At 39.8% G+C, this 14,918-nt stretch overlaps 1 protein-coding gene and 1 long non-coding RNA gene across 6 annotated transcripts in view; one reads left to right on the forward strand and one right to left on the reverse strand.

Annotated features, from left to right (window-relative positions):
• Positions 1-14,918, forward strand: part of LOC141983049 (uncharacterized) — a 114,351-nt gene that overhangs the window by 76,841 nt on the left and 22,592 nt on the right. The window lies entirely within an intron of this gene.
• The window catches only part of CREB5 (cAMP responsive element binding protein 5), a 348,228-nt gene continuing 341,426 nt past the window's right edge, over positions 8,117-14,918 (reverse strand). For all 5 annotated transcript variants that reach the window (XM_074945730.1, XM_074945732.1, XM_074945729.1 and 2 more), the window contains 2 exons: positions 12,253-12,361; positions 8,117-10,267 (listed from right to left, as the gene is read on the reverse strand). In XM_074945730.1, coding sequence (XP_074801831.1) covers positions 10,104-10,267; positions 12,253-12,361 — 273 coding nt within the window. In that variant the 3' untranslated portion in view covers positions 8,117-10,103. The remainder of the gene's footprint in view (positions 10,268-12,252; positions 12,362-14,918) is intronic.

Here is a 14,918-nt window from a genome sequence, read left to right on the forward strand (position 1 = left end):
AGACTAATGTCCCCACTGCATACAGTCAGTGTATAAAGAAGCTCTAATACGTAATATAACAGACAGCTGGATTCAGCACATGCCCCAAATAACTGCAATGGCTTTCTTCCCCTTTAATTAGTTGCCTGACTCGTTTGTGAAATTATTTTCAATCCCATTCCTTTTCAGAGTCAGCTCGTGTGTTAATTACTGCACGTGGGCCAGGTTCTCAGGGTGGGGCACTGCAGAGAAGTAAGGTACAGTTTCCTGGTTCTGAGTAGTTCTACACTGACCTTAGGTAGAACAGGCTAGAGGCTGCTCTAGACTACCTAGCTGGCTTGCTAAGGCTGTTGAGGGGCTGTCTGCCAGGCAAGGCTAGCTGGAGCACAGCAGGGTCTGATCACAGCCATCTATCTGCACTGTGGGATAGCTGACTATGCTAGACCTATATCTGTTCTGTTGGGGAGGGGGGGCGGTTCCCCTATGCTGGAGGAATCGCCAGCAGGCTGCTTTCTAGTCCTTTTGTACTGACTGAGCAGCAAAATGGGTCTACATTGCTGCAGAGATTCTGGCTCTGTGCATTGAAACGCACACAGTGTTGCCTCCTTTCTGAGGCTGTTTCTACACCCACAAATTGGACAGATTTAACTAATAGGCCTAGAAACTGAAGCCAAATTGCTACAAGGCACTTTTACTCTGATTTCAGGCATGGCCACACAAAAGGGTTTGCGCTGATTTAACTAGATCAGTTTCTAATCTCATTTAGCTAAATGGCTACTACTTGTGTAGACAAGGCCTTAGCTTTAGCTCAGGCCCTCTCATTTGCCTATGATAGCTCTGCATCTGACCACACCTCAGACTTACGCTGTTCATATCAACACATGAAATGTAATACCTACAAGCCTAACTTTTCTAAACTAGTGTGGCTATAAACCCAGAGCTTTGCTGCTTTGTTGTTTTTTTCTGTAACTTTTCTCGTTCATCCTGTACTATGACATCCAAAATCATGTACAACACCCCAGGATTGGGCTCCCAGCCCTTTTGGACAATGCCATGGTGATTTCCCCTTGCCTCTCCTCTATTTTTTGCAACTAAATATAGTTTACTTTCCTAATGGTTTTAGACAGTGAACTGGTAGTTGCAGATGTCTTTCCACTAGCATACCCAGGTCATTTATCCTGGTCTCTGGTCTGCAGCTTACAGTCACCTTGTCCTGCACTCGACTCGATGTTTGTTACGTCCATGAATTTGCTATGTCTGAACGGAAGGCCGTGTATAGCCCATTTTGTTATTTTTCTTTTAACATTTTTTTCACGCCGATCATCATTACGTCATAATTTTCTGTGGCAGATGCAATTGCAGCTTGGCAACATTTGGCTCCATTTACTTCCAGATCCAGTGTCCCACCTCTTTTGGATTGTCTTCCCTTCTAAGTTTCTGTCACCCTCAAATGTACACTCCCAGATTTGTGGACATTCATTTGGGTATACTGTGGTCAACTTATTGCCTCCTCCTACTCTGGTCTATAATCATTCATCACTGGTCATGGGTCTCTTGAAGTCAAGTGGCATGTTTCTCCATTAATATTGCAGTTAGGAACGGCATACAATATAGTTAGTTCTTTATGTAGTACTGTACTGAACACCTTCCTAGAGAGGTGCTGGAACAATGTGTATAGTGGGGGTGCTGAGAGCCATTGAACCAAACTGTAAACCCTCTATATGATGGAAATCACTTCAAGCCAGAGGGTGCAGCAGCGCCCCCACACTCTACTTCCAGCACCTAGGCCTTCCTAACATGTAAATGAACAGTGGGACTTAAAGACGTCTTAATCAGGCAGCTGAGGACAAGGGGGTGTACTGGCACAGGCAGAGGTGTATTGAGCAGCAGAAGGGACTGAAGCAAAGTACAGTGGGATTTATCAATCTTTGGCTGGTGGAACAATCTGTAGGGAGCAGCAGCTGAAAATTAGAGCAACCTGTGGCTAATCCAATTTGCACTTAGAGTTGGATTGGGTCTCAGCTGCCCCCCAGATCGAGGAAGGCACAGGCAATATTGAGAATTTTATTTAAAAAGTGTAACTTTTTATTAGATGCATGTTGCATGGAATATCATTGAGAGATGAATCGTAACAGTGTCTAGTGCAGAACAGGAATGAATACAACACAATCTGGTTTTGGTTCTTTGAAGGAAACCAAGGATTGGGCTGTCTAGGACTGTGATGCCTCGCAATAAGTATAAGTCTCCTAGCTCATGTTGTTAGATGTAAATATAACCACATTGACAGTAATAGTCTTGTGATGTGTCTTCATGAGAGGCAAGCTATTTTTAAAGGTATGACCCTGCTTTTTAGTAATTTGGGACTAAACATTGCAGTCTTGCTGGACAGGCAGAGGCTAAACTGTGGCATAGAGCCCTGCTTTGGTGTCAATGCAGAACAGTCCTGCCCTGTTAGCAGCTCTCGGAGCCGTTGTGCCTCTGAGTTTCTGGGGAGCACAAACACTGTGTCCATCCTTAAAGAGAGGATGTGCCCTCCTGCACAGTCAGTGAACTCTGAAAGCCATTGCAAAGGGGGTGGGAGCGTGCTGCATGGCCCTAACTTCTCCCTGTCCCTTTTTGGGGTGGCTGGCATTGCTGGTCAGGATCAACCTTTGGAAAGAGAGAGAAAGACCATAAGCAAAGTCTTCTCAGACTTTCAGCTCTTGAAAGAGCTTTCTCCTGCTCATTTCTTACTGGAGTTATTGCCAGGCAAGCACAGGGATTCCCCTGAAGCTTGGTTTGCTGCTGCAGAGGCAGGCTCACCCTAATTTTAAATGATTCAGATATAAAAAATTTACTGACAAGGAAGAGTAGAGGCAGCTCATACAATTCTGCTGGGATAAGGAGCATATAGTAATTCAGGAGAAAATTCAGCCCTGTGCAGAAGGCTCATACAAGGCCTAGAAACACTTTGGGTCCATCTACACAGCAACCAGACTTCTGCGGCTGGCTTGTGCCAGGCGACTTGGGCTCACTGGGTTTGGGCTGGAGGACTGTTTCATTACTGTGTAGACGTCTGGGCTCAGGCCGGAGCCCGGGCTCTAGGACCGTGAAATGTGGGAGAGTCTCAGTGTCTATGGGCTGGCCATGGGTTTTTCTTTGCTGTGTAAACATACTTTTTGAGGCCTAGGGTAGGCCCTCTGCACAGGAGAAAAATTCAACCCTAAGACTTGATCCTGCAAGGTGCTGGGTGCCCTCATGATCAGTGGGTGAAATTCACCTGTGCGTAGAGGCCCAGCATACAGCTGTTCAGCACTTGAATCCCACACAGGGCTTACGTGCAATGTTGGACTTATGCTGGGCCTCTGCACAGGAATGAATTTCTTCCACTGATGCCAGTAAATGATGAGGGGCTCAGCATGTTGCAGATTTGCAGCCTTCAGTATCTCCACCTCTGAGAAAGCTAAGAAAGAAACACTCTGCTGACCAATTTAGCCTATTTTCAGGCAGGATATCTTCTGACACCCCCCGCCCCGCCACCACCTCTCCCCTGTCCACTACCTTCCTCGCTCATACAAATGGATGCAGCAAAATTCGAGGCAGTGTTTGCATTTGAGTGCTTTATTATATTGGAATTGCAGTGATATTAACATTTGTACAAATGCACAAAATCTTGTCTCTTCTAGCGAGAAAGAGATGTAAAAATCTGAACTAGTTGAACAGTTTCAATGAACGCATTGTCCATTTGTAACAATAAATGTATTCAGGACGCAACAAAAAGCGTAACATAAAATTAAACATATTAAATGCCGCAGCACCTATTTACACTTATGTACCAAAAAAAAAAAAAAAAAATTTCTCTCCTTCCAGTGGGGAAGGTGGTTACTTTACAGAATAAAACAAACAGACAAACACAAACCCTTTAGTACAATACAAACAACCTCAAGCCCAAAACTTAAAGTGACAGCACCTTTTTGTCTTTTTTTTTTAATATATATCTATAGACTTCCATAGTTTAGGCTTACTCCAAGCAGTGCTAAAAGTTTCTTTAAAAATCAGTGTTCCTGTATAGTAACTATATTTAAAAGAAGCAACTGATCAGTGTTTAAATTGAGCAATATATGGAGGGGAAGCCCATGAATATGGATTGGGAAATACCTGGGTCCCAATCCTGAAGTCCTTACTCAGGCAATCAACATCATTGAGTTTTGCCTGAGGAAGGGCTGCAGAAATGGTTTGCCTTTCAGAAGTATCTTTCTGAGCCGTGGTAAAAGTTGTCCCTGCCAGGGATCTTTTAGCAGGCTCCAGGGGGAGAGGGATGGAAAATCCATTTCCCCTCAAAATTTCCCTTTACTATCAACACTGGTTTTCCCCTTCTCTTGCAATTGCTGGAAAGCTACAATTTTCAGTGTGTGAAGCAGACTCAGAGGATAATATTTTGTTTAGAGATGTGACAAAAGGCCAACGCTACATTATAAAATAATACAAAGGTTTTGAAATGGTTCCGCACCATGAAACTTAACATAAGCAATGCTTAGCTTGCCTTAAGACAGGACCTACAGATCCTGTATATCAGATATTACACATTGGTCTAAATATCACTGATCACAATTATTGATTCCTAGCCAAGGAAAACCTTGGAAAGGGCTCAGACTTCCCATGTAGAGAATTAATCTTTTAGCCCACGCTGACATTTCAGCCTTACATTGTCTTTAAAGTTTGCTGAAAAGTAGTTTTGAAAGGTATGGAAGACTCACAGAAAAGAAAAGAAGCCCTGGGAAGCAATTTAGCTCCAAGCATAAAGCCAGTGATAAAAACCAGATAACCACAAGCACTAGGAAGGAGTCACACGTGAACACAAACTTTATCATCTTTGGTGACTACTTCAGATGAATGAGCTTTTTCACGGGAGATTTTATTCCTTTTGTTTGTCTTTAGGTTTTAGTCTTTTTTTTTTTTTAAAGGTGCTGTCCCCTATTAAGTTACGAGGCAACATTATATTTTATGGACTCAAAATTCAAAACACATTGTATGGCCATTGTAATCTTTGCAGCTCAATAGCTATCATGGGCTGGACAACAGTCAAAGGGCAGTATAATGCACAAAAGAGCCAGTCTCCTGCCATACAGTATACAGGACACTTTGGTTCTCAGGATGAGATAAACTATAAGTAAATATACCTTTGATGCTGCCTCACGTACTTTGCATAATAAAACATTTATATGCCATCATGAAGAAGGTGTAAAGTCTAAGCCATGTTGCAGATTGGCTGCACTCAGCTTCTCTTAGCCGTCCTCCATTTGGGTGGGTGTGACAGACAAACGATAGATATGCCAACAGGGAAAGCATATAAATGTATGTGGTGCAAACATTTAAATGATTCAATAAGGGAGAGCGAGAGCTAAAGTGCAATTGTAAAATAATATAAATAACTGAACTGTAGAGCTGAGATATTAATTAGTTGTAACTGGTTTTGTTTTATAGGCACTGTTTAGTTTTTATTTATACAAATTAAAATAGTTTTTCTTCCCTCTCCAATAATTTTATCTGATATATAATGGAGCTTCAATGGTCTAAACTAAGCTTCTCAAGACTGCTTAGTAAAAGACAGAAGGGACAATGGTAAGGCAGTATAGTGCAACTCACTATGTAATATTAGAAAAGAAGCAAGAATGGCATTAGATCTCCATTGGTGATATATATAATCATCCTAGTAAAGACAGGCTTTCCAGTTTTATGTATTATTTCCCTTTAGCTTACCTGTGCTTTCTAAAATGAGAGAACACATTTTCAAAAAAAGAGGAAACAAGTGTAAGTTCATAACTTTTGTTGTTACAAAAAGCAGATGCTGCTTTAAAGAAAACAATTAATCCTAGGAATTTCTGTACAAAAGACCTCAGCAAACCTTTCCATCTTAGATGGACGACTTCCGCTCGAGACCCTAAAAGATTACGATACACATACATCTAGAGTAGTTTATTGCAAAACTAATATTGTAACTTTAAAAAAAACCAGATTCCATACAAGAATACTGTTCAAATGGAATGTGTTAAAATAACATTTATTAATAAATACTTTATAAAATTCTATGTGAATACTACATTAATAGATTCCTGTTTAAATTTTGCTTTGGTCCTCATGAATTTTCATAAATTCACTATATACTTTTTTTTAAAAAAATGTGTTGTTAGCTGCTAAAAAGCACACTCTATGCTAACTAAAAGGCTGTTTTAAACACTTAATATTGTTGCTTAAAAAAATACAAATCCCCCAAAAGACAGGTTTTTGACAACAGTTACAGCTGGTTTTGTTAGTTAACAGGACAAGATCAGTTAACATGCTAAAATCCACATACACTGAGGCAAGTAATCACCTGAAGTTGAACCATTGACTTTCCACTATTCAGAACATGAGCTGCATACATTTAGGTATACTGCATGAATTAACTCCAAACAGCAAGAAATTTTCTACATCCTCCTCCTCAGCATTGTCCTAGAAACACAACATGTCTCCCACAGGCGGTGTTATGAATATGGCTTGCATAAATTGACTCAGGGGGATGAAATGTTTGAATCACAACACAGCACTTTTGGGAAAGTATTGCATTCATCCATGGCTGGGGTTTCCAACATACTTTCTTTCAATGTCGCACAGTGAGCGATGCTGTACATAGAAATGTTTAACATGTGGATGCTTCTTTTGAATGAGAAACATGGCCAGGATAATCCATCTGTACTGTTAACTCCCATGAAATGAGGCTGGGGAGCCATTCTGATAGCTCACTGGCAGTGATTTGGATGATGGCTGCAATAGGTTGAAGAAAGGCAGGTGTAACACATATCAGTCTCCAGTAGTAGCCCAGGGAAAACTAGAATTTATCCTTGAATGAAACAGCACAGAAAGTGGATTTAGAATACCAGAACTGAAAAACAAGCTGCTTCTGCTAAACAGGAGATGTTCTCTGGAGAAAGACATAGGCCCTGTTCCTGCAGCCCTTACACATCAGAGTCTCCAGTGAGATGACTTGTAAGGATTACTTGCCTAAATAAAGGCCGCAGGGTCAGTCCTCCAAAAAGTAAGCATATTTTTAGCATGATGGACGTTAATCTGTTGAGCAGTGAAAGCTGAGTGGTATGGTTGGTCCTTTTAGTGATATACCTAATATCAATATGCTGCGTGTTGTTTTGGCCTGTGAATCTTGCACTTAGAGTTACAAGAAGCAATAGCAAATAGCTTTCATCCTTTACTTATTTCCACATCACTAATAACAATTATACCTATAGGCCAATAGTATAGAGAGGAGACAGTTAGTTATAATTACACATTTAGGCAAATGCATCGTTGACTTGCCTAGTTAGCATTAAAAAAAGACATAATCGAGCTATATATAATATACATCAGTCAAACTGTCAAGTTGCTGGATTTAACAAAACTCAGGCAAGATTTTTTTTCTTTTTTTACTGTAGAGGCTTTCAGTTTAACAGCTAAATATTTCAGCTGAGTCTGAACAAAAGTAAAACCAAATCTTAATTCTAGTGCAGTGTAGCTCATTTGTTTTTCTATTATCAACAGTTCTTTTATAATGTATTTAAGTGCTATCCATGCAAAAAAAAAAAAAAAAAAGATTTAAACTAAATTAATACTATGATGGCATTTTTGCGGGGAAGTGAGGTGGGGCAGGGATTATGGTGAGGCATGAAATTTGGACCGATAATACCTCCTGTTTTTTATAACGGAGCTTCAACTGGAACTTTATGTTTAAAGCTGTATATTTGAACAAAAGTTTCCTTAGTAGCTATGAGGAAGCAAAACCATTCAGCTATTACAATTGGACTTTAAAAATGAATTACAGATTCAATATTTAAAATGAATTACAGATTCAATATTTAAAAGTATATGTTTGCTAAAATATAATAGAAAATCCTTTATATTTGTTTTTTTTCTTAATTGTTTTGGTTCTTAGACTATATAATCAAGTCATGATTTATACTGTACACTCAAAATTCTTCTTCCAAAAATATTTGCATAAATGGAAAGAGAGTTGTTTAAGAATACGGATAAAAAGTTAACTGAGTTACCAAGATAAAAACTAAATCAGAAATGATGATTCAAGATCCTTAGCGATTGCTTTCCCTTTCAAAATGGGCTCTAATCACTACAGTGCTTCATGGTGCGGAGGGGGGAGGGGAGGAAGCGGGAGGGAGAGGCCTTCATTTGTTTGGTTGTTGTTTCTTTAAATAAAAACCACCCTTTAAAAAACTATTATTCCTCTAAAAACAATGAAACGACCTTTGAGGAAAACAACTCAGCTTGAGAATGAAGAGTGCTTAGCAGTAGAGTATTTGCCAGGAGTAATGTTAATTAGCATTTGTTTTTTTTTTTAAAAATGCAGTCACAAACATTTATCACAACAGAGTAAGAGCCTGGTCCTGCTCCCATTGAAGTCAATGGGATTTTTGCCACTGATTTCAGTGGGAGCAGAATCAGGTCTAAACATACTGAAAAATAATATAACTAACTGGCTGTTATCTACTGTGCTTTTGATGCTTGATTTCCCATATGTGACTGGTACTATCTAAGGGTGAAAGCCACCTCTGTGCAGAGGGCCAGTACAAGGCCTACCAGGCCTAAGCATTCAAAATTGGGCTTAATTAGGATACAAGAAGTGCCTCGGCCTTTTGTTGACCTTCTGCATAGGGTGAATTTCATCCACAGCATATAGCAGAATTTACAGCATTCTTGTAGTATACAGCAGCTAAAAAGTGCTTTTAATGTCATACTGGGACTGATCCTCAGCTAGTTAAATTAGGATAATAGCATCACTTATGTGAACGGAGCTACACTGATCTATGCCAGCTAAGGATCTGTCCCACATATGTTTAAAAAATCAGCTGTGAAGAACTGGTCTTTTCCTGGTAGTTAACAATAACCTATTCCTCACTGGTCAAACTGATTTAATGGGCTATAAATGAAATATAAATCTTAGGCTATTAGCAGTTGATGATGGAACAATGTCACTGGTTTAATGAATAGAACCTTTCTGAATTATTATATACTACATGGCTTTTCTACATTAACAATTGGCAGTGTAAAAAACAGTTGTAATAAACAGGTGTGATTTGCTATCCTTGTACTCTGCCATGGACATTTACAACAGAAGCTTGCAAGGCTCCTTCTCCCTAGCACCAGCACAGCTGGCTTTCAATCGTGCATCACCTGTGGCTAAACTACTTTCACTGTTTATTAAAACACTAAATCAGGAGCATTAAACTCCTGCATATTTCTTTTTTAAAAAGCAAAAGTTCAGTGCAGCCCAGCTGTGGGTGAAGGGCTATTGAAAGCAGTGACCATGCCAACAGTTTTTTTCCACAGGGAGGGGGAGGGGAATATAAATTGGGTATAAAGTCTTTTCTTCTTCATTAGTATTCTCAGAAGAAAAAAGGAGAAGAGAGACTTGGAATGCGAAGACAGGAGGAAGCTTGAAGGAGACAGAGCCACAGAGTTTAGAGAGGGAAGATGCAAGGACAACTGAAGGACAAAAGAGAGAGCTCAACTAGAAGAGGGACAATAGGGAAATGAAAGAGGAAAGCAAGACAAGAGGGCATATTACCTGGGATTAGAATTTGTTCTGATATCCATGTATTATATAACTACTCTTTTCTCTGAAAGAGGCTCTGAATACAGAGTGGGGTTCTGATGATATTGTAAAGCTAACTCACTCTCTCATGTGCTATCACCAGACTCCCTGAATATCTATATAGCGTAATTATTCCTAGTTAGCTATGTATGACTTTGGCTAACAAGCTGCCGTTTAACAAAACTCCATGATTCTGAGGCCTCGGGCTAGACTGGTAAGAAGGAAACACAACTATGTACAGAAACATTTCAGTTTATAAACAAGTAACTGGTACCAAAAAATTGGAGAAAGCACCAAAGCATTTCCCAAGCTGATAGCATATTAATTGCATAACTCCCTTTTTGTAACTAAGTATAAAAGGCATATTTTAATAACTATAAAAATGAAAGCCAGAGTCTTCCAAGGACTGAGGAGTCTTCCAGGGCTGAGTTAGTGTTGAAAATGTCCTTAACACAAGGACATTTGATTATGCTACCACTCTCCCATAGCAGTTTCTGACCAATCCGTTTTAAAGAATTGGGTTCATGTCTGTTCTATGACTGGCAAGCTGACTGAGAGTGGAGCTTCCTACGACATCGCTGACGGAAGAGGAAGTTGTAATGGTATTATGCTGGATGACTTGCTGTTGTGAGCAAGCTGGGACGGGGCTTGCAGGAGGACTACTCTCAGGACCTGGGAAAAAAAGAACACACAAACTAAAATGATGTGTACATGTTGAACACCTGTGATGTATTACAGTACTGTTAAATAGAAGATGGACCACCAAGGAGGCAGTCCTGCCAACTCCAATAATTCAAAATCATGAGATTTTAACAATAGTAGATATGGAGGGTTTTTTGTTTGTTTGTTTGCCTTTGAGGTTTTTAGAGCCTTTAAGGTTCACATTTTCAAGCTTTTGAGGGCTAGAAACTTACTCCCTTTTAAAAATGAGAGTCATGTAATAACCTGACTCTAGGAGCTGGGACTTTTTCTTAAAGGCCAAATACCACAAGACTTGTGATTAAAATTACAAGAGTTCGTAACTGGGTGCTTAAATGCTTTATTTATTGCAGCAGAAGGGATTGAAATATGCATTAAAATGCAATGCAGCACAGAAACATTAATATAAGCAAGACTTAGTAGTAAAGAATGAAATCCCATTGTCCTTAGGACTAATACTAATACTAGGCCTTATTCACTTTGGTGCAGCGAGGATGGAATCGGGCCCTATTTCCCATATTGATGATTCTCCTAATGTAAAGAAACTCCCAGAGGGCATAGAGCTGGCATAGCTGGCACATGTGCAACTCTTCCTGGAGACACCAGTGCGGGAGTGAGGGGGGTGAGGGGTGTGTGTGTGTGCATGTATGTTGGGGATATGGCTGGAGCACACTGAACTCTGGCTGTTTTTTGCTTTAGGGGAGTATTGCCATCTGGCATATATTAGAACCAAAGAGGATGGCTCTAGACTGTTCTCAATGGTAGCAGATGACAGAACGAGGAGTAATGGTCTCAAGTTGCAATGGGGGAGGTTTAGATTGGATATTAGGAAAAACTTTTTCACTAAGAGGGTGGTGAAACACTGGAATACGTTACCTAGGGAGGTGGTAGAATCTCCTTCCTTAGAGGTTTTTAAGGTCAGGCTTGACAAAGCCCTGGCTGGGATGATTTAACTGGGAATTGGTCCTGCTTCGAGCAGGGGGTTGGACTAGATGACCTTCTGGGGTCCCTTCCAACCCTGATATTCTATGATTCTATGAGAACAGCTCTCAGGCTGCTCTAACCTATTCTGGAGCCAGGCAGAGAAGCAGGGAGTTATAGAAATCTCCCTATGCCATGCTGAGCAGAAACTCAGCAAAGCAGAACACCTGTTCCTACATGTGCAGTTTGTCCACTTGGATTGTTTCTCTCTCTAGTTAGCTACAGTATCTTCATTAACTTTTTCTTTTTTAATGATGGATGAATATTAAAGAAGAGATTGAAGAAGAAATTGCGTACCTCAGACATACCAAGTTCGGAGTATGGTATTATTTTCATTGGAGGAAAATGTTTGTAATTTATTCTTGCTTAGTTTTTCTTTCTGTGATTAGACTCTTTTGGGTTCCACCATTACACCATTTACCAAAGTACATGTTAAGGATCCACTCTGAGGTATTTTACTGGATCCACCAGCATTGTTGCCTGTCATACATTTGTCAGAATGGAGCACTGAGTTCACTGGGGCTCCTCTGCAGGGGAACGAGCATCTATCTGTGTGCATCTCATTGCAGGCGCAGAGCCATTGCTTCAAGCACCATGGCGTAGAGACTAGTTTTATTTTATGCTTGAACCACACCATGGCCATTTTTGGTTGGTGCTTGGTAAATACATAAGTTTATTTGGCAAATTTATAATCATTAAAACATACAGGCCCAATCCAGCAGAAGTCAGTCTCCTGGCAAATGCAGTAGTTTGCCTTCAAGCAATCAATTGCAGGATTAGAGTATATAACAGTCTTCAGAGTGCTCCTTTACATTTATCTGCTCACCCCCTAGGTATTTCATTTAAAACCTTAATTCTGTGATGTTCAGAAAAAGTGGTTTAAATGAAAGTACTGAATGGCTGGAGGAAGGGACTGGTACCTTTGATTGCTGTTCTTATGAATGATTGCAGACCATGGAAATACACCAGTTACTTACTTATATATCCTTGCGACTCTTTCTGCATGGCTGTTATTGGACAGTCTTTATGTGTTAACAATAACTGTTTCAGCTGTGCCACCTCATTTTTCAACATGGAAACCTCATTCTAGGGAAAAAGAAAAAGAGACGTTTACTTAAGACAGTGCCTGGTATGATGGGAAATAAAACAAATGTTAAATAAAACAGCCTTAACAAAGACATTTTTAATTTTAAAAAAATCCTTGCTCCAGGTTTTAATTTGATCTAAAATGTGACATTTTGCCTTTTAAAAAAAATAAGGTAATCTTATCTTGCTTGCAAATCTGGACTCTTCATTATTATGGGTAAGGCTTATAGAATCATACATAGAATCAGAGAGGGAAAAGATTCATTAGATAGTGTGGGTGGTGATTTGTAGAAATATTACTCGTCCCTGCGATTTCACGGTACACCATAGCTCCCTCATCCCTGGTATGTTAGACCCACTTATCCAGAGCCCTCTCAACAACCACAGACATAGAAATACAGTAATATATAGTAAAAACATATTTCAGTGATTTCCCAGTAACTGTATTTTAATTTGTAGATTTATATAATGTAATTTGTCATACTATATGGTCAAAATGCCTTTTGGTACAAAAAGGATTAGTTTGCCACAAAACAACTATTTAAAATTTACCAAGTAGTGAAACCTTGTTTTCTTAATTAACTGAGTGCAGGGATTGGTTCCTTCTTAAAATTAAAGGAGTTTGGGTTTGTCTAAGAATTGCTCCCACCTGATCTGTTCTAATCCCAATTTTGACTGAGGTTGTGTCTGTAAATTTAACAACTCCTAGGACAGTCTGATTTCACATTAAAAAAACACATTTGTTTTTTAATGATTGTCCAATTTATCTCCAGAAACTTCCACTTACATCAATCCCCACCAGCTGGTGATTATAAAGCATTGGTAGAGCCAAGGAGATTTCTATGGATTTCTCTCTTTCACACATAGATGAAAAACACCACATAAGCAATAGAAACAGGGTGTATAGTTAGGAAGGAAAAGGGGATTCCTTTCTTTACACCTATCCCAAAAGGCCTAGGCATTTAATTTTTTAAAATATACAAAAACTAAGAACAGCCCCCCCCCCCCAATTCTTCTTTACTTTTCAAAACTAAACTGTTGGCAACACAAGACTGATCCTCGGCAACATTGTGGCTCCTTTCTGCTGCTCTGCTGGTACAAAATGTTCCTAATGCTGGGGTAGCCAGCTATGGGAAGCTCACCCTGGTATAGGGGATATTCCAGGGGTATATATGCAACATAACAGCCTTGCAAAGTTTCAAATCTAAGAACCTGAAAACAATTCTAAAAAACTTCACTGCATTCAGAACTAAGAAAATATTTTTGAAAAGGCACTGATATCTGACCATTTTGGGTTTATGGTGACAGATGCAATGATGTCTATAAATAAATGCAAAGCGTATGGGGAAGAACTGGAAGAATTAGTACATAAACTGAATTATGACTTAATAGGTGTGTGGCACTCTAACTCAAAGCAGCACCCCAAAATACCCATATTGACCCTGTCATATAATTATGATATATTTCATACAAAGCATGCCATGTAAGATAGCATATGAAAGGTCATGATCTGCTGAAACCCATTTTTCTGTCAAAATATGTATATCGTTAGTGTGTGTAAAGTTATACGATTTTGCTGTATTACACTGAAATATGTTGTAAGTTTTAGTGTCTCCTCTGCTAGTTCTCCAGTGACAACAAAGGAGGTAACTCACTCCCAGGAGGTGTTAAATGACCATTAATCAGCAGGAGATTTGTAATCAAGGGATTTACAATGCTGCAAGAGGGTTGTGCACGCATCACACAGTGGGGCATTATTCATCTCTGTGACTCAGCAAAGCCCACCAGGACATGTTGGGGCTAGTGTTTTCCAGGCAAATGGACTGAGTATACAAAATAGGTGACATTGGCATCATGCTTTTGCCTTTCTCCTCCCCCACCTGTGCTGGAAGCAACAAGAATGCTGGGAAGACAAAGACTTGAACTGAGGAGACTGGTCCCAGGCTTAAAGGGGCAGCCTATGTATTAAGAACTATAACCTATCTGCAACATCCAGTGGGGTGAGGAAAACTGCTTGATTGAAATACTGCCTAGCTTAATAAGGTTTAAGATTTAGACTGTGCACTTCGCTTTTATTTTCTTTGGAACTATATCTGACCTTTTGTGCCTACCACTTATAATCACTTAAAAATCTATCTTTCTGTAGTTAATAAACCTGTTTTATATTTTACCTAAAACAGTGTTTTGCTTCAAGTGCTTGGGAATTCTCAGCTAAGTTTACAAAGGCTAGTGTGTGTACTCTCCACATCGAGGAAGGGTCAGACTGGATAATAAACTTATACTGGTCAGGCTTCTGACCAGGGCAAGATGGTACAGTTCTGGGTGCAAGGATGTGGGCTTGGGAGATTTGCTGGTGCCTATGTGTGATTTGTGAGTGGTTCAGGGAGCATTCATGCAATTTAGCTGGATGTGGGGCTCTGTGTGTTGTTGTACTGAGTGATAACAGTGCATGGAGGGATTTGTTGCTTGTCACTAGCAAAGCATTGTGAGAGACAGACCAGACTGGAGGGTTAAGTGGGTACATCGGTACCCCAGTTACAGTTGTACCCTAGGGATC

This window comes from Natator depressus, chromosome 2, assembly GCF_965152275.1.
Source record: "Natator depressus isolate rNatDep1 chromosome 2, rNatDep2.hap1, whole genome shotgun sequence".
Lineage (NCBI taxonomy): Eukaryota > Metazoa > Chordata > Testudines > Cheloniidae > Natator > Natator depressus.